The 19,566-nt window shown below is 37.0% G+C and overlaps 1 protein-coding gene and 1 non-coding gene across 8 annotated transcripts in view; one reads left to right on the top strand and one right to left on the bottom strand.

Annotated features, from left to right (window-relative positions):
* The window catches only part of LOC105390148, a 304,252-nt gene that overhangs the window by 93,040 nt on the left and 191,646 nt on the right, over window positions 1-19,566 (top strand). For all 7 annotated transcript variants that reach the window (XM_038117789.2, XM_038117790.2, XM_038117791.2 and 4 more), the window contains one exon: window positions 8,639-8,749. In XM_038117789.2, coding sequence (XP_037973717.2) covers window positions 8,639-8,749 — 111 coding nt within the window. The remainder of the gene's footprint in view (window positions 1-8,638; window positions 8,750-19,566) is intronic.
* Trnae-cuc lies at window positions 15,887-15,958 on the bottom strand. The gene has a single exon. It is a non-coding gene; the product is annotated as a tRNA-Glu (tRNA).

A 19,566-nucleotide genomic window follows, 5' to 3' on the forward strand; every position in this document is an offset into this window, starting at 1 on the left:
AAAAAAACTCATTTTACTTTCATTTTATTCATTTTATTTTTAGTTCGTCACGTCACTTTTTTACTATAGAGAATGTTTTTTTTTCGCGAATTTTTAAATTCTGATTTCAGATTCGGGCTTACATATAACATGCTGCACATGCTGGTTTCGGCTTAGTATACCCTTTTTGCAACACCCTGAATATTGTGCCGAGTGTACGTCTCTTGAATGTTAGTATAAATAAGGTAATTTCCTTAGTTACTTGAAAGACTACGGTTTGATGCTGATGTATTTAATTACTATACCTATGTACTTATTCGTAGATCACCAAAATTAACACCACTGGTTACTATTAATACCTACTTACCTACTTCTTTTTCGAAAATGTAAATTTTTGTTACAGTAATATTTACAATAGACCGGCAATGCAGTTAGTACGAGTAGGTTTAGGAAAGTTATAAAAATATTACATCATAATCAGCCTATGTCAACCCACTGCAGGGTATAGGCCTCCTCCATGTTATGCCGAGTCCCATGGTCCTGTGCTACTTTCATCCAGTTTGGTCCAGTCACTCTCCTAATGTCGTCGGACCAACGGGTCATTACATATTCGTAGTATATTCACGAAATCCTCATACATTTTATCAATACTTACGAAACATTCTAGGTGTCAATGAATTAAGTAAGTTAAGTAAATCTTTTTTTAAATGAGGTAAATGCAACCCCCTAAAATTTTTTTCTTCGTCCTTTGTCCCTTATTAAGTTCGGTCCTCTGGATCTGTTCTAGACTGCTGACAGCACCACTGATTGATGAAGTTTTTGGTAGACCCCTGTGAAAGACTTTTAGGGGAACTGGAAATAAAAGCTCAGGTAGATGTGATTTCAGTGTTGATGCGGGTCCAATAATGGACGTATGCAATGATGCCAAAGATTAACAATCGAATAAGATGGTGTGTGACGGCCAAATGGTGTAGTTGTTAGTGACCCTGACTGCTATGGTCCTGAGTTCGATTCCCGGCTGGGCAGATACTTGTTTAAAATATAGATATTTGTAATCGAGTCTAGGGTGTTAATATGTATATAATGTGTATAGAATATATATTATATATGTAACTTCCTATCCACTACCCCCACTCCAGTAATCGACAGCCTGAACTCATCCGACCCTGAATAATCTCATCTAGTGATAATGCTAATGACATATCATTTTCCGTCTAAAGACCCATGATTTCTGCCCTGTCCGAGAGCATGTTCCGCGGGACAACGACGTGGAATTAACGGGGCCAAATTAAAGTGATCCTTACGGGCCCTGGCCTGGACTGGCGCTCTCAGATATGAGAGAAGGCGGGTATGATTTTGCTAAATGATTCAGACTTTATTCTAAAAAAAAAAAAAAAAAATTAAAAATTAAAAAGTCTTTATTGACACCATACTTAAAATAAATCAAAAATGTAAGCTGAGAAACTTGAAAACATTTTTTTTTTTTAAACAGCAATGTTAATTTGGATTGTGGCATACAGTGGAAAACTCTCTTGGAATCCATCGCTACGTTCGTCTGTTCTTCTATGGATAGGATACCATTCAGCCTGTCGAACCTACGCCTTTGCAGTTAGGTGGTAGCGACTGGATGATGAAGGCGTGTCGAGTTGTGGCGCTTATTGTCACAGGTCTATGTTTAGCAGCTGCCGCTGCACGGGTACGTTATCGACGTAGATAAACGTCACTATATCGCGATTCGCCATAAATACGATGTTGTCATTGGTAGAACGCGCATTAAAAGAGTTAATCGACGTTGATAACGAACCCGTGTAGCGTTTGCAGGAGAGGAATACGGGCTGGATGAACTATAAGCTACATAGATCTACAATAGCTGCTTCTATATCTCGCATACCTTGCACCACACGGAAAATTTGTTGAACCCTCTTTCATCCATCATTAGCGGACAATGGCTAATCTAATGTGTGAGACGGGAGGGGGTGAGGTGAAGTACGAGAGGGGGGCTCTTCACTGCTCCCCTGATGGAGGTCATAATTAACACGGGAGATTAAAATGACAGCTCCTATCGCTGTTCCGGGATTGGTCAATCGTTGTTATCGGAAAAACAGGTGGATTACATGTGTTTTGTAACCTACGTCAAGTTTACAACTGAGTATGATGTATGTAATTTCCGTTATTGATCCGGCCCTAAGTGTCATCCATACTTATAGAAATATAAATAGGTAGTTTAATTTCTTTCTAAAATATTCAGTTACAAACTAGGTAGTGACCAGAGCCTATGAGTTATAAGTTAAAAGACACGTCTGTGCCAGTGAGGCCCACTTATGATACTTATGATTAAGTTGTAACGAGCCCTGATGTTCTGTGTTACAAAATTACAATGTACGTATGTAGGTAGTTATGGTGGGTCAAATAAATTTAATTAGGTGCTATCGCGTATTTCATAGCATTATAAAATATTTGATTTGATTAGATTTGAGGGCAAAAACCTACACCTGGCTCTCTAAATCCAGAAATTTACGATTACCATTCACTCACCGAAATCATTTGCAAATTAGCCGAAACCCTTAAACCGGCTGCACCGTAACAAATCAAAACACTCCTATTCCCGCCTAATTGATTCGTCCGTCTATTGTGGAAAACAAATGAATGGCGGTTCATACCCCTCTTCCCTCTACGGGTTACAAATGATTGGTAAGACAATGCCTTGGAACCTCTCTAGAAGACACGATAGGTATAGGGCTGTTTTGGTAGTGATGTGCGTCTATATCTGTACTGGAATGTGATCGTACAGAGGTTGCATAGCGCGAGACACAAAAAAGTGGTTGCGATTGGCAAGCTCTTGCTAAGAAACAGAGGAAGGTTGATTTAGGTATGCAGAAAATACTCGCCTATTGATACTTTCACAAATATGCAGGTGATTCTAAACGAAATACATTATTTTACACCGTTTAAACTAAAATATTTAATAGAGGAATATATTCTGTAATTACTCCATGTTACCATGTTATGATATATTCAAATTAAACACCAAAATGATATTTTTTAATCAGCAATGCTCTTTAAACACCTATAAAAATATATTTGTGTTCTGCGGTTTGCAAGTATCTACTCGGTTGTTATTTATTATTACTCGTAAAGTCAACGGACTGTGTACAATCATTTTGGCTACCGATTTTTCCGGTGACATTCCGAAAACAGGGTGAAAACCCATCGAGTTTGAAAAATGATACACAGTGGGGAGGGACGCCCCTGTAGGGGCCGCCTCGGCTCACTTGTTGTCTAGAATAAGATGTTTTTATAAGCTTTCCAAAAAACATCTTATTCAAGATACTTGATAAGCAGTCGATGAGTTAGATATGTGTAGGTATTATAATTATAATTAATTATAATATAATAATATGCCGTGTTACGATATTGTCGTCTTTGAGTATGTATATGTCGCAGGCATCTGGTTTAATCTCCTTTTTGATTGAACCACTAGCCCGTTCATTGGATGCCGCTATTCAGTTGTATGACTAAAGGACAACTCGTCAAGTCGTTGATTGTAACGTTCGACGTCTTGACTGAACGTCATTCAGCGAAGTCGTTGAATGGGATATAGTATAGCAACTTTGTAATGTCTGGTTAGGGTAAACATGACCAGACAAGAGTCAACAAAAGACTATGTTACAAAGCTCTTATCTCACAAATTAACTAAACAATAACAATAAACGTACCTTCATATTGTTGTTCATAATTATCCAGTTTCGCCACATTTCTTTCTTTGTAACTATTCGCCCGCGGCCTAATAATAGGTAAATCCATGTTGTCACACTATTTTAACACAAATAAGGCACTTTCAAGCTAATTTATTTGCAAAAAACTAACAATATAGGTGCTTTTTGTATCAGCTGTTAGCTGTTAGACGCCATATTTGTTTTATTCACCACCTGACTGATTTTAAGTCAGCTAACTTAAACCAGATGCCTGCGACATATATATTTACACTTTTCCTAAAAGGGCTGTTAATACTTTCTTATCCCAAAGTTCGTGAACGGATTTTCAGAACCTATGGATGTATTTTTTATTGCAAAAATGAAAACTATGTTCTTAGCTCTATATTTTTTTTTTTTTTTTTTTTTTTAAATATGTGGGGACATCTCACACACGGCCATCCAACCCCAAGCTAGGAAGAACCTGTGTTATGGGTGTCGGACAGCTGATATATCTACACAAATACATATATAGATACCTACTTAGATACTAAATATAAATATCAACACCCAAGACCCGAGAACAAATATCTGTCTTTAAACAAATATCTGCCCCAGCCGGGAATCGAACCCGGGACCTTCGGCATAGCAGTCAGGGCCACTAACCACTTCGCCATTCGACCGTCAAAATATCCCCAAGAATATCTCTTAAATATCCCCAAGTTAATACAGTTGGCGTTAGAATAATAACTGCAGCCCGTTTGCATTCGCATCTAACTTGCAGTTAAGAATAAGTACACATATTTCTGCAACTATAATTTTTACTGAGATGGCGGAGAAATTAATGTTCTCAGCCTGACGGTTTATGGGCCTCCCGGTCAGAGTGGTCACTCTAGATTACCAATATCGAAGATTAACCAGCCACCGTAAGTGGCTCCGCTCACTGCACGAGAGTCGAGGCGGCGTCGCGGCGCGGGCGAGGTGTAGACCAGACGAAAACTTGACATTGTAAATGAGATATAGGTAATTTCCTGCCGCAGCCTCGACGCCGCCTCGACTCTAGCAGTGGGCGGAGCGCCTTCTTTGTCAAAACTGCCAGTTTGGTAAGACAAGTGATTGCTAAGGTGTCGGAGGTGATAAGAGAACAAGACTCTGTCTCATTGCATTGAAAGTACCTATTGCATGACGACTCTCGTTCGTTATTCATTTATCATGCTAGACTAACCCTCGTAGTCTGCAGAGAAATCAAAAGTATTTCACCGTTAGCTGGCAAAATATGGTATTAATATTAAAGAAGTAGCGAATAGGTGCACGTTGAAGTGCCAACACTTTGTAAGGAGAAAGTATTTTTTTTTACCATTACTGAAATACTGAAATACTGAAATACTCATTTATTCATAAATCAATAATTTATAAGTCAAAGGAAAAATATATGGTACTTATATGAGTACGTATTACAAAAAATGTCACAGTAAAAAAAGCATCATTCACATTATATTTCAATGTCAAATTAATAAATTCATACTATCAATGTCAAATAAATTAAATTAATACAGTATTATTGATAGATGTCAAGTTAATTACAATTAATACAATTTATCGCCATAATAATAATAAATATAATAAATCAATATAGGTACAATATTTGTACGAAAATATATCAAATCAAGGAATGGCTTTCACAGTCTGAAAGTATTCGTTAGTTGTATAGCATGCCATACCAACCAGTAGCTTTTTTAACTTAGAAATGAATATGGACTCACTAGGCACACTTTTTATTTCGTCAGGGAGAGAGTTGTACACCTTGGGAACAAGAGTAAGGAGACACTTGTCAGCTTTGGTGAACCTCCTAGCAGGTATACAAAGTTGATCGCGACGCCGGGTGTTAATATTGTGCGTGTCTTTTTTTTTGCTAAATTGTGGCAGATTACGCCACGCGTACTTAGCGATTTCTAATATGTACAGCGAGGGAAGCGTTAAGATGTTGTATTTCTTGAAAAGCTCCTTCGCTGAAAAGTCCCAGGGTACACCGGCAATTATTCTTATGGCACGTTTCTGCATCCTTAGTGCGCTTTCGCAGTCTGCTGCGTCTCCCCACAAGTCTAGTCCGTAAATAAGTATGGAGTGAAAGTAACCGTAGTAGGCTTTTTTTAAATTATCAGTTGTTAGAGATGGGGCCAACCTAGACAGAGCAAAGCATGCAGATGAGAGCCTAGTGCAGGTGATGTCGATGTGCGGCGCCCACGTGAGGCTTAATACTGCATTAATACTGGAAAGTGTAAATTATAATAATAAGCATTTGAATGTCAAAGCAGGTTTACTTATTTATTTATTTAACTCTTTATTGTACAAATATCACAAATAAAAGTACAAAGGCATTAATGCTTAAAGCTTTCTGCCATTCAAGTTTATTTCAACGTCCAAAAATATTTTTTTTATCAATTTCCTACTCTCCATTAAAAATGGTCCCACTGTCTTTTAAAAGGTGAACAACGGAGGAATTTGCTTAGCTTTGCTAAGGCTGTACACATACATATTTTTATACGAACGTTCGTATATTGTTAATCTAAGGTACACATACAGTGAAATACAGTCCATAGACAAGTGATAGATCGAACGTCACCGCCCAATCGCCTCTCTATGAGGCGTTTGTTAAAAAAAAAAAAGTTCCTTTTTGGAGAAATAGATGGCATTGTCTAGGGTTGTTCCAACTGTCAAACCCTCAGAACACACTCAGATCACATGTTATTCTGTGAGGCTAACGAAATGTGAAAGTGACGTAGGTAGGTAGTATTGTAGTATTATTTTCTCTATGATGATAATATATCATGTTATGTAACAATGGTTAATTTACATTACCGCGAATGATTTAACTTACTTACGTGAATGAAAATCACTTGGTATGAAATGATCCGAACACAACCATGATTCTTTTCGCAGTTTCCAATAAATTTTTCGCACATTTATCCGAGTCGCCTTAATCCATTGTTGCGCCTGGCTTTCATCATTTGGAAATTTATGATGTCCTTTATTTTTACAAGTTGCGACGGCACACATTCTCATCTTGTCTTGTAAGTATTTCTTTGGGATCTTATTTAGGATCATACAATAAATAAAAATAGAAAATCAGTTCTCGCACGCAGCACCCGTTCAAACGGCGCGGGTAGAACTATTCACAGAATACTTAGCACTATCCCAAGCCACATGCAGTCTGAGCCTCGGAAGGATGGCTCGCGCTACCACCCGACATTTAATCACAACTAGTGAGTTCTTATTCTGAGTTTAGTACTCTTTGCTCTCTATGTAATTTTTTTACAGTTGGTACACTGCGTTTTCACGCCATCTATCGGCATACCCAAAAGCTCAACTGACAGCTGTCAAGGAAAACGGCTCATTAGCCGCACTAATGATGCCCGATTGTGGGGGCGCCGTAGAAAACATGGCGTGTGACGTTTCTGTTTCTACTCTGTGAATTAATCTGTCTGGTCTGCGGTCTGTGTGTGACGACTGACGACAGCCTTTTTTCCCTCTGTGCCCCTGAAACTTGAAAATTAATTAAGGTCTGTGATTTTTTTACTGTCCAGCTTATCCAAACCTCTAACCGTAGGAAACACTGCTGTGGAAATTATTTCATAATGTGTATCATCAGCAATCTGCGCGGAGATTTAAGAGGTTCAAACCACCGTAATAAAAGTTTGAAGAATTGATTTTAGTAGTATACATACTTATGTAGAAACTAAACTAATACATCACCAAATCAATGTAAAATTCAACCATTTATTAAAATATTACGCGTATATTTATCCAAATGAATATGCTACTGTGTCAGTCCCCAAAACTAAGTAACAATTTAAACTGTGCCTATTAAACGAGGTATAGTTCCATTGTCTTCCGGCAGAGGGCGCTCGGGGCGCGTTTCCGGTTAATGACGCCGGATAAACGACGTCACTTCCGGTCGTCCCGCCATTTCCTTGCACTAAACTTTACACAAGTTAAATAGAGGCGATTTATTACTCTTCTTAAGATTCGCTATTGAGGAAACAATGGATGCTTCAATGTTTCTTTTTTGTTTCTCTTTCCATTAGGATACGGAGTGAATCGCGTTTCATTCTAAACTTCAATAATTAAAGAAATTGCTGGAGAAATTAAACGTTGTTAAGCTAAAAGTAACTATGATAATTTTAGAACCTAGAATATATCTTTTGTAGAGTTAAGGTTGTTTTTCACACTTGAAGAAATAATTATGATTTTCAAATGTTTTTCGCGTTCATCTAGGTAACAATTTTATATTAAAATTTCAAAGAAACGAAATAAGTTCTTCAATACACCCGAGTCCACTTGTTCTATGTTAAGTACCCAGAACAATAACTGCATCGATGTTGCCACGAGAATCGAATAAAAACAAAAGACAGTCTCTCCGGACACCAGACAGGGCATGCGTGAAAATTAATAGGCACAAGGGGTGACGAAAACAGGCAAATCTTTCGGAATAATCGGTGAATGAGTGACTCGGGGCCTGATACCGACGTGATATTATAATAAAGGGCATAATGTAGATGTTGCTTTATGTCTAGCCCAAGAATCGCTTGCGTAGCATAAATTGAACGTTATTTTTGGTTATGGAATTTTTAGTAGAAACGCGCTTCGTTTCTGGCAACTTTGCGTTTGGGTGATCGCACATAGATCAGTCATCTGAATGCTAAAAAAGATACTAATAAAATTATTAATATAGTAAAAAAAAATTTTTTTTATTAAATTAGGAATGACGAATTTCAAAAACTCTTAGAAATAAAGTTGTTCAAAATGACCCCCTCTGAGTCACGCCCTTTAGGCTTAGTAATACCATTTTTGGAACACCCTGGATTATACCTATCGAATAACAATTCAGTACTTTGAAATATTTTGTACTTATTTGAAAATAGTCGTAAACAGAACAACGTACTTAAAATAACTCTTTTTTGTTCCAGGAGCTCCTTGAAAAGCGAATCAAGCAGTTGGAGTCGCAACTGGAAGAAGAGAAGAGAAGGACGCAGAAGGAGAAGATGACGGTCACCAAGCTGCAGAACAAATTTATAAAGGTAAGATTATATACCTACATACATATGCACTCACGACTGTAATTCCCGAAAGGGTAGTCAGTGGTGACTCACAAAGCGAGGCGTGTTTTGAAACTATACAAGGCCAGAACGCTGAGGTTGGGACTGCTCGCGTATACATATATGTATGTATATTCAAATTGAAATGATGCCATGATTTACTTGAAAGTATAAAAGGCCATTACGCACTAATCGCGTACATTTTCAAGTAAGTTGGGCCATAATTATGCCTTGAAAATATACTGCAGCAGTTACCACTGCGTACTAATCGTGTATATTTTCAAGTGCCAAGCGGCCATGCGAGCACTTGAAACTATACGTGATTAGTTACCAGGTAGCCCTTTTGAATCGTTGCTCTCTCTTTCTTTCATGCGAAATAGTAATAAGTCTATTGCTTTCTAAACATTGCATCATCATTCCGAAAATGCCTTCCTTTTCGTAACGTGTTTTTGTTTACATCGTACAGTTAAAAAGTAAATTGATTTAAATTAACCTGTAGAATTGTTGTAATGTAAATAGTAAAAATGATCTAAATATACTTTAATATTGCCGACGGCGCCTTTAAGCTAGTCTTTTCCGTTCAGGAGCTATCGTCACTGGAACTTAATTCATATAAATAATAAGATATTAGTATTCTTCGGCGCCATTGTATGCTTTTAATGTGTTTTTCAATTGTTATGTATTTATATTTCTGTGTACAATAAAGTGTTAAAAAAAAGAATTCTTACTTGCAAGTAGGATTGCTATAAATATCAATTTATCAATCAAATTAGAGCTTATTCATCTTTATTTATCAACATTCTATAGGTATGATAGGCAGAACAAGTAAATTGTAGTTAAGTAAATCAGAATCAGCATGTAGGTATAAATTATATGCGACAAGTACGCCAATCATGCAATGTGCGTAATAGCAATGTATATTTTCAAGAACGATTCATTAAATCCCAACTTGAAAGTATACGTGATTAGTACGCACTAATCGTGTATATTTTCAAGTCAAATATTATTATTTTTTACTTGAAACTATACGGTGCTAGTACACTATGGGTGCGTTCTGGCGTTGTATAGTTTCAAAACACGCCAAAACGAGCCACCCACTTTTCGCAGCACATTTGTACTCACGTGATAGGTTGCGAACCATATCGCCGTTTTTGGTATAACTACAATGCACTTAGGATACACATCTAGAATCTAGATGTGCAGGTTTCCTCATGATTCACGATATTTTCCATCACCGTAAGAGCACGTGGTATTATTGTACTTAAACTCCACAGTTGAAAGAATTCATTTCGGGCAGGATTTGAACCCACGGCCTCTCTGGGCCTATGGTAAATTCTTGGTTTTACGCATTTTTTCATAAATGTCCATTACCCAGTAGGATTGATGATGATGATTTGATGATTATATAGGGCACTAATAAAACTATAAAAATATTTAGGTAGGTACCTATTATAGGTAAAATAAGATACCTATTAAACCCTGATAACGATGGCTCCAAATTTTTTCAATCAATGCAAACATTTACCGTAAGAATGGAATTTCAGGAGAAAACGTGCTTTTCCATCATCTGAAACAATACAGCAGCTACTTTTGTTTGCATTCTTAAATTGAAAGGGTGAAGTAATCCTTCAGGGGAGTATTGCATTGTCTCCGCTGAAGCAATTACTTTGCTGAAATAAATTGATTGTGACATTGTGAGCCTGTTGACAGGTCGCCTTTCAGATTTTGTTTAGGCACTTTCCACGTTTAGCTTCAATTTCTCCATAGTCGGTTAGATTGTAACCAGGGAAAGGTTGATCAATTATACGTCATCTCCATATTATTATTCTTGACAAATGTGTCAAAAGTCAAGCAATAATTTCTGCTCTAACCCACTATGGCGAAATTGGCCCTTAATAATACTGCCGCGACGTGTTTTTGGGGAGGCTGATATCCAGCAGTTAGCAACAGCATAAAAAAGCTTCTTCTTTGATTTAAGAGTCTTGCTGGTGTCGGTGTATTAGCCAGTTCTATCATAAATTTTCAAAAAGGGCTATAATCAGTTATACTCGGGATGTCTTTGAACTATCCCACGAGGAGTGAAGTACAATACAATACAATACAATATAACTTTATTGAACAAAACACACAACATACATTAAATTACAAAAGGAGTAAGCACAATAGGCGGCCTTATCGCTAAAAGCGATCTCTTCCAGGCAACCTTTGGGTGAATGAGAGACTTATTGAGTAGAAGAGGAAGGTGTACACGTATTGCATTTAAATACTAGTGATATTTTTTATGTTTTAATAATAAATACTTAGATACATACATACAAATATAATAGATACTTATATATATATATATACATACATACCATATACTTATATAAAGATTTATACGTAGGTAGGTACTATTAAATGATGGACAGATAATATTCCTTTACTTGTCTTTTGAAAGCAAAAGCTGATTTTGCACAACGGATTTCCAATGGCAGTGAGTTCCACAGCCGAAGTAATTCCTCATACGTCTTTTTCGTTTAGGAGTACTTTGCTATTGTTGCTAGAACTTTTTCATTGCTCGTGAGTGTATATGAATGCTGCGATATGAATGATTCCCGATTCTCCATAATCGCAGGTTATTGCCAGACTGTAGTAAGTTTTGCAAAAATATTATTCCATTCCTGCCTGGCCTGACGATATTACAGACGATCCCTTAAACAAATTATCGAAAGCTTTTAATTAAACTTTACCCTCTTTTGAATCGTTCCAGGAAACAGACCGTTGTAAAATGTATAAAGGGGTGTATGAAAAATTCCCGGAAAATTTTACTTTTTTTTACCTTCAGTTAACACTGCTACGGTTGCTAAGCGATAACGTTTTATTGGCTGTTTATTAGTCTGCAGGTTATTCTCATTATCGACACGCTAAGCGTAACAATTTGTGATGATGATGATGATGATGATGATGATGATTGGTCCGACCGATTTCGGCCATGGCGACCACTTCGACCCCTTGTTCTGTTTGTACTGTGAATTGAGCTTAACTCTTTTTTTGTGACTGAATTATCCCACAGTAAGTATATTTATAATATTACAACTCTGATAATATTTAGGTCTGTGCTTAGGTTGGTTTGCTTGATGCACCCTTTGTCATGTTATCTTGGCGCATGTTAATTTAACATTGTTAAACCTTCATGTCCTCTTACAAATGTTGTTTCTTTTTAAATAATATCTGCAACTCGGACTCGGAACACAATAATAAGAAATGAATAATTCCTTTCCAATATCCATCCGTCCGTCCGCATTTTCAGAATCTGTCTTTCGGGATTTTTCAGCGTTCAGAAATCTCCGCGTAAAATTGATTGCTGACGTTTTTTTTTTCTTTCTCCATAGTCTGCGCAATTTCGCTGATTGAGTGTTTAGTCCGAAATGAATTCCTGCTGGGGGCGTGTATTGATTGGTGGACATTGTACCTGTGTAGAATGGTGGAATTCTGTTCATATTATGTGGTCTAGTAGTCATGCTTTGCTATACAGAGTTGTGATATACGATTTATAGTTATACGATGAATAAAATAATTTAACTTTGACTTTATAAAGTTTCTTACGTTACATATTCTGATTCACATGGCGTCAAGGCAAAGTTATCATCATTATCACCACAGGAAATGGGCTTTTCCCGAAAAGCGCCACAAAATTATGTCCATAGCCTTCTTACCCGCGCTATCTTTCTACCGAAAGTTTAGGATATATTCGACCCCAGTAACAACAACGATAACAAGTGATTCATTTTTTTGTTTTCAGTTTTATTGATTGTATCTAGGGGGGGGGGGGGGGGGTATGCGGAAAGCTAAAGATCGCATCCAGTAGCGTGCTTTGGGAGAGGCCTACGTCCAGCAGTGGACTGCTATAGGCTAATGATCATGATGATGATCTAGGGGTTTACGAAATTTCAATTTTTCCTATTTTTTTATCATTAATGTAGTGTCAATAGCGCCCTCTTTCCGACAGTTTTCGTGTTCTGGTAGATCTGTACCAGAAACTAGTCTGGTATGTACGTTGTAATGCGATGGACCGACGACGGTCAACAGATTATTGTATATGCGTTTTATGAGTACACAATGCCGTCTAGACGAGCGTCTGGAAAAATCCGGGATGAGGTTGGAAAATGCTGAGAGGAACTTGTGAAACTCGTTAATTATTATTTTTATGAACTGCAAATAAGATAGTTTAGTTTTTTCACCGCTAGAACATAGCCGCAAGATTAGAAAATGGATTAAGTTTCCAATATTTCTTCCCATACAAAAATATCGTTAAAATCATAACGTAACTGACTTATCGTTAAAATAATAAATTTTTGGTGTAAGGTTCACACAGACACCAGACTTAAATGTTATAAAAATAGCAAAATTATAATTGAGTTAATTAACACTTTCAACATAAATAGCTGAATTCATGTGTAACTAATTTAGTAGGAATTATTATTTATGACAATATCACTTAATAATAATGCCACAGGAGCAACCTGAAGTAAACGATAAAAGTCCGGAATTATTTTAAACAAATTACCCATAGTAATTTCTAATTCATTCAAAATATTTACAATCACAGTGAAGTTAATATAAAACAAACAGAAAGTCCTGCATATCTTGTACGCATTCTAACATTGCCAAGAATGCGCGTGACCAATGCAATTAAACATGCTTCCAGGGGGTTACTTCACCTTCACAAAAACGAATGACAGCTGTCATGCAATCGGTAACTTTAATACAACGAAATAGAGAAGCGGTTAGCACAGCAGCGCACTAAAACTTCGCTTTATGCAAGGTAGAGTGACCCCAAGCACATGCGTTGCGACATCATAATGACAACATGTGAGCAAAAAGTCCCCATTCTTCACCTTCTCCAAACGAAAACAGATCCACTTCAGTTAACATAGTGTCTCAAATTGATTGAGTGATACAGATTGAAGTTTAAGGACGTCTGCTGAAGTGGTTTCTAGATTTTCAACGCTAAGATAGACGTGTTTAGGGGTAGTTTAGCTCGGGTTTAAGTATGGTATGTTTGTTTGGACTGTGTCCAATAGCCATAGTTTGCCCAAATACTGGCGATGTCTGATCTGAGTCCTGTGATGTGGCACCTGTGTTAATTAATACTGTTGGTACTTTTGATTGCAAACAACTTTGATTCATTAACACATTCTTCGGGTTGGCTCATTTTGTTTTTGTGGCTTATTACATTTTGCTATGCTAATGCTTAGGTACCTAACACTATAGGAATAAAATAAATGATATAATAAAGAATTGGGTTCTAAAAGACTTACAACTTAAGTAACAAAATTTGAAGCAAGAGTTCTTTCCCCTACATTTTTAATAACAAGGGTTAAAAGTTTTACTCTATGCCAGTAGCATAACAACTGTAACAAATGTGTAAGTACCTTAATAATCGTAACATTCACGACTAATCAAACTTGGGATATTCAATTAAGGGCTCGCGATCTCGATTGACCCTCCCTTACATATAATGTTGAGGAGACAAGATCTTTATTGCGAATGACCCCCTAAGTTTGAGCTATACGCACTGGGTTAAGGAAACGCCGCAGTATTTTGGCTTTAAATACGTTTTAGTCAGAGGATGTTATCCCAAGTGGTATTCATTTTAAACTAAATTATTAGGTTTGTCAGGTAATATCCCCATTATACTGAGCAAGATATCGGAAATGACATTCAATGATACTACAAAACTTTTGTTTTCAATGTCATATAATCGCTGAATTGGTACCTATTATTACTGTTGAGAGGTACTTAACAGTAATAGGAATAAGTACACCTTTTGAGTAAAGTTTTAGAATTCATTACCAAATGTCCCTTTTTATTTCCCGCCGCAAAAATATGCGAGTAACTATGTATAGTTTTTCGGGTCTGTGTGTTTGTGTATCTGATCGACGCTTATTTATTTTTTTATCTTAGATATTATCTCGATAAAATCTGCTTAGCCATTGAAAAATTACTTACGCGACTTTAAATGAGTATTGCGCGATTTTTTTTTACGTTGGTTAGGATATTTATCGCGTAGCGCTACTGACAGGCTGTTGGTTGTAAACCGCCCCGCAGTGCGTGCACGAGCAGTTTATCTCATTCAGCAGCGAGCAGTGATCTCGGGCACGTCGCGGCGTCTTGTCTCAAATGTAATTGTTTCTTATTTGTGCCTGATATCGAGGGACAGTCGTGACCAATTAGCTTTCAAATTCATACGCTAGGGGGCGCAAGATGGGCGCCGGAAATTTTCTAAGTTCCTAGGTTATTATTATTAATTACTTATGCGCTTCTTGTACATGTTAACCTAGATTAAAGATGTAGGTATATACATTAAAAATTACGAAAATAAATTCAAACTCTCATGAAATCTCATCAATTACAATAAAATATATTTCCTACAGGACTTTTCAAAAATGGTAGGTACTTACTGTCTGATGGTGACTGAGACTGAGACTTTCAGATGATTTTAGAAAATTCTCAAAAAATATGTACCTATATCAGAATAACCCTTTTTAGTCGTCGGTGTAAGTAAAACAGACATATTTTTCATAAAACTTAGAAAAATAAACTTATTGCCTTTTAATTTTACTGTCCAGTGCTCTCGCTGACAGCGTGACCATAGAGTATTTGTCCAGACGCCCGCCCGCAGCTGTTTGCAGTCTCCTGCTGAAGACTAAACACGTCTCTGTTTATGTTGTCCTGTCCTCCGTGAAGTTATGCACATAGAAAATAGATGGATAGATAAATGTTTATCGTAAATATACATTATGTTACCTCTATTATGTGATGGTGCTTTCCCAAGTTTCCATTACTTAAAAGATAATTTTAGAGATTAATCCCAGAAATTAAGCCAGATAATACAGGGAAAATTCAGTACATTCTACAGCTAGGAATTACGGACACAGGTCTAGCTAGGCAGAAGCTTGGGGTAGGATGGTGTGTGAGATGTCCCCACATATTTATTTATTTATACTAGGGTTAATGAGTTTGCGCCGCCAATGTAAAAAGTGAGCATTTTAAATTTTGGTTTAAGTATAGTACTCATACAGTCAAACATACCTAAACAGCTTTAAAAATTAAAATAAAAACTAAAAAAAGATATTCCGATACCGGGAATCGAACCCGAGCCTCCTGGGTGAGAGCCAGGTATCCTAGCCACTAGACCATATCGGAGATAGATTAAACATCAAATAATCTGGTTTAGATGTGTCATTGTCATTACCTATATGTATGGCACATGTCCAGTTTTTTATTAATTAAGGGTCGGCAATAGGCAATCGAGGGTTGGCATTGTCATAGAATTATGTAGTAAATGATGCTCTACAGCCTTGAAAAAAATCACACAGGTAGCCGAAGAGTCTAGCTAGGTGCTGAATCATTCGAATTTAAGTAAATGCTTATGGATAACTGTAAATTAATTACGAAAAACCAGTAAATCACACTCCCGTATTGTAACAACTGTGTCGTAATTATCAAGAATTTTCATATGATTCTTATCAAATTATAAAGATAAATGCTTGGACTAGGCGCTAAATACCTTGTTTTTTAATAAACACACACCTATTTTGTGTAAATTAATCCCAAACTTGAGCAATTTTTTTCCCTCAAATCTTCATACAAATATCTATGGCGGCTTTCTGTGTTATAAAATCATAAACACAAGCGACGTTTGACTCAGTCGGCCGGTGGCCTCCAAAGAAGGGTCACGTCGGTTTAGGCGGCACTGACAGCTCGCGATCTAATTGTGTACAGACACAAAATCACTGCACATTGGTTGTCATTGCACTTTTTCAACTTTTATGACACCAACATAATTTGATTTGAAATTGAGGAAGAATAATTCTTATACTATATTCAATAAATTAAATGATAATGTTTTTTATTAGTTAAGTCCATGGTACTTCTTGATTAAATTATAATTATTAATGCCTAACTAAAACTCACTAATATAAAATTAAAATTAAACTAAAAAGAAGATGCTGGCCAGATCGCTGCCACTGTCGGGTAGGGTACCCAAGACGCTGGCCGCGTTACCCCGCTATATAGCGATGCTTAGCCTTTGTGATAGGTAAGTGCCAGCCCTAGGGTCCCTTGAGACTTCTATTAGTCTGCTGCTGATGTCTTTAAAAAGCTGACGTGCCTCCCCACGGCCCTGGGATGAGGAGCAGGAATATAGTGAATGGATCTAAGTGATGACAATACGTAGGAAGATTAGGTTAGGATTCAAAAACACAGTCTCATGGTGCTGGTTGAGGCATGGTCTCGTGAGGATCTGATGAGGGCAGTAACACGGAGGTGACTGAATTTTATTTCAAAGATTTAATAGCTAAAAGCATCGAGTTTGGGCGCGGTGGTAGCTCAGTCGGGTAAGCGCCCGCTTCTCACGCAAGAGATGCGGGTTCGAATCACGGCGCTGACATGTACCAATGAGTTCTTTTAACTTAAGTACAATGTATACCATCGCTCTAACGGTGAAGGAAAACATCGTGAGGAAACCTGCATATCTAGATTTAGCACATCTAGATATGTGAACCCACCAACCCGCAGTGGACCAGCGTGGTGGGAAATGGTTCAAGCTTAGGAAGGCAGTTTAGACCTTGGGGATATGCACAAAGGTTCCACTCGAGAGAGCCAGGTGCAGGTACTTACACCCCCACAGAGAATAGAATAGAATCGAGTTTGGGCTATTAAGTATGTTTTTCAAAGAGAGAGAGAAAGATATTTTAGGTTTCCTCTGGATTAGTTAGGTTTACTGGGTTTACTAAATTCATTCGTAACGTAAAATTGTCAATGACGGAATTTCTTCTATAGACAGTAGCCACTAATAAAAACAACGATATATGGCGTGATTTGCAAAAGTACCTATCTAGTCAACCTGCCACGGGGTGACTTCGGTGGGTAACTCAGAATAATACTAATTATATGTTATTGCATCAATAATAAAAAAATCAAGAAAATATTCAAAGTTTCCATCCTCGCTTTTCACGCACACAAATCACAAACTCATGCCTTGTTCTAGGAGCAGGGTCTACCCTGGTGCATTTCCATGACCACTTTTCATTAGCGTCCCACCGGTTTCGATGCTCAGCGGAATAGCACCATTAACCATTATTATTCTGAGATATCATCACTTCTTATTCTGAGTTACCCAACATAAAATCACGCCATCTATTGAAATCATTTTTTAAATTAGGATTTGTCTATGGTGTGGTCCCCAAATTTAAGGGTAAAAGCCAAATAATTATATTTTAACCTTTTTTTATACCTATTATATTAAAAGACCTATTCAACGATACCCTACCTACACCATCAAAATAACCGGAAAAAATATCAGCCCCAATTTACTTGTATGGGAGAGGGAGTACCCCAATTTTTTTTGGGTACTCCTCATATTTATGCGAAATATCAGCTTGATATCTTTACCCGTTTCTGAGAAAAAGGGCAGTGACAGACAGTCAGTCAGACAGACGGACAACAAAGAGATCTTATAACGGTTGCTTTTTTCCTATTGAGGTACGAAACTCTAAAAATATGAAAAAATATTATTCTGCCACCAAAAAATATACTTACAAACATACATACATACAATCAAAAAACATTACTCTCCTCCTTCGGCAGTCGGGTTAAAACAAGTGAGACTGATTCTGAACTTTTGTTCTACGAGTTTTAAAAATTAACCAAAAAAAACTTTATCATAGAAACTTTGTTGACACGTGACTTTTTACCATGGAAAACGTTTTTTTTTTTTCGCGTTTTTGCAAAACTCGTAGAACTAAAGTTGTTCAGAATGACCCCTTGAGTCATCCCCTTTCGGCTTAGTATACCCTTAGTATAACTTATTATCTACACTTTAATACCTGTAGTTACCTTTCTACAAGTAAATACCACATTTGTTTAGAAATCTAATCGGGTTCCGAGTATGGAGAAAAGTGGCACCCCTATTAATTTCTACTCTTTCCTGGTGCCTACCAGTGTAAGTAAGAATTATACTTACTTACCCTAAAATCACCCAAAATGTACTTGAACATAATTGTCAATAAAGTTGGCGAGTAAAAGTTTATCGACCCACTGTGCAAACTAACATGTGTGCGTGTCACTGCGTGTGCTGTGTGAAACGCATTGAAAACCCAAAATTGGCGCGGCACGTCACCCTGTAAGGGCCCTTAAATATTACTGATATTTTCATTTGTTTTTATCCCAGTCACCACCAACACCAATCTACTTTAGTACAAAATTATTTCACAGAGACTTAACTTTAGACAGAATCAGAAAGTACGAAAATATTATTTTGAAACGAAAATTACATGTTTAATAGGCGAGACCAGGGTTCCGTTGGCTCGGCATAGACAACCGAGGGTCTCGTTTTCATTTATTCGTAATATAATTAACTCTAGACTCTGGGATGAAAATAACTCTGAAGGGATTTTAAACGGTAATTCAAAGCGGTAAATCTGGTTGAAAATGTTGTTTTGAAAATTTAAAGTTTAATAAAGTCATCATAATATATAGGTACTATAGGTATTCTTATTATAATAGTAATATTAAATGTATCTGCGCGATAAAATTTAATGAAGTAAAAAAAATGAATTAAATGACAATGGGCGTTTCGGGACCTATGTCCAATAAAGATGAGTCATACATCGTTGGATAGCTCTTTTCAAGTGAGCAAAAAAATATTATGACGACAAATCCGTATAAGTTGTCCATTTTGAAATATATTCGCCAGAAGTACTCGGAAGGAAGTAATTTTCTATGGCATTGCACTCTCTCTCGCCAGATGA

Source organism: Plutella xylostella, chromosome 10 (assembly GCF_932276165.1).
Source record: "Plutella xylostella chromosome 10, ilPluXylo3.1, whole genome shotgun sequence".
Classification (NCBI taxonomy): Eukaryota; Metazoa; Arthropoda; class Insecta; order Lepidoptera; family Plutellidae; genus Plutella; species Plutella xylostella.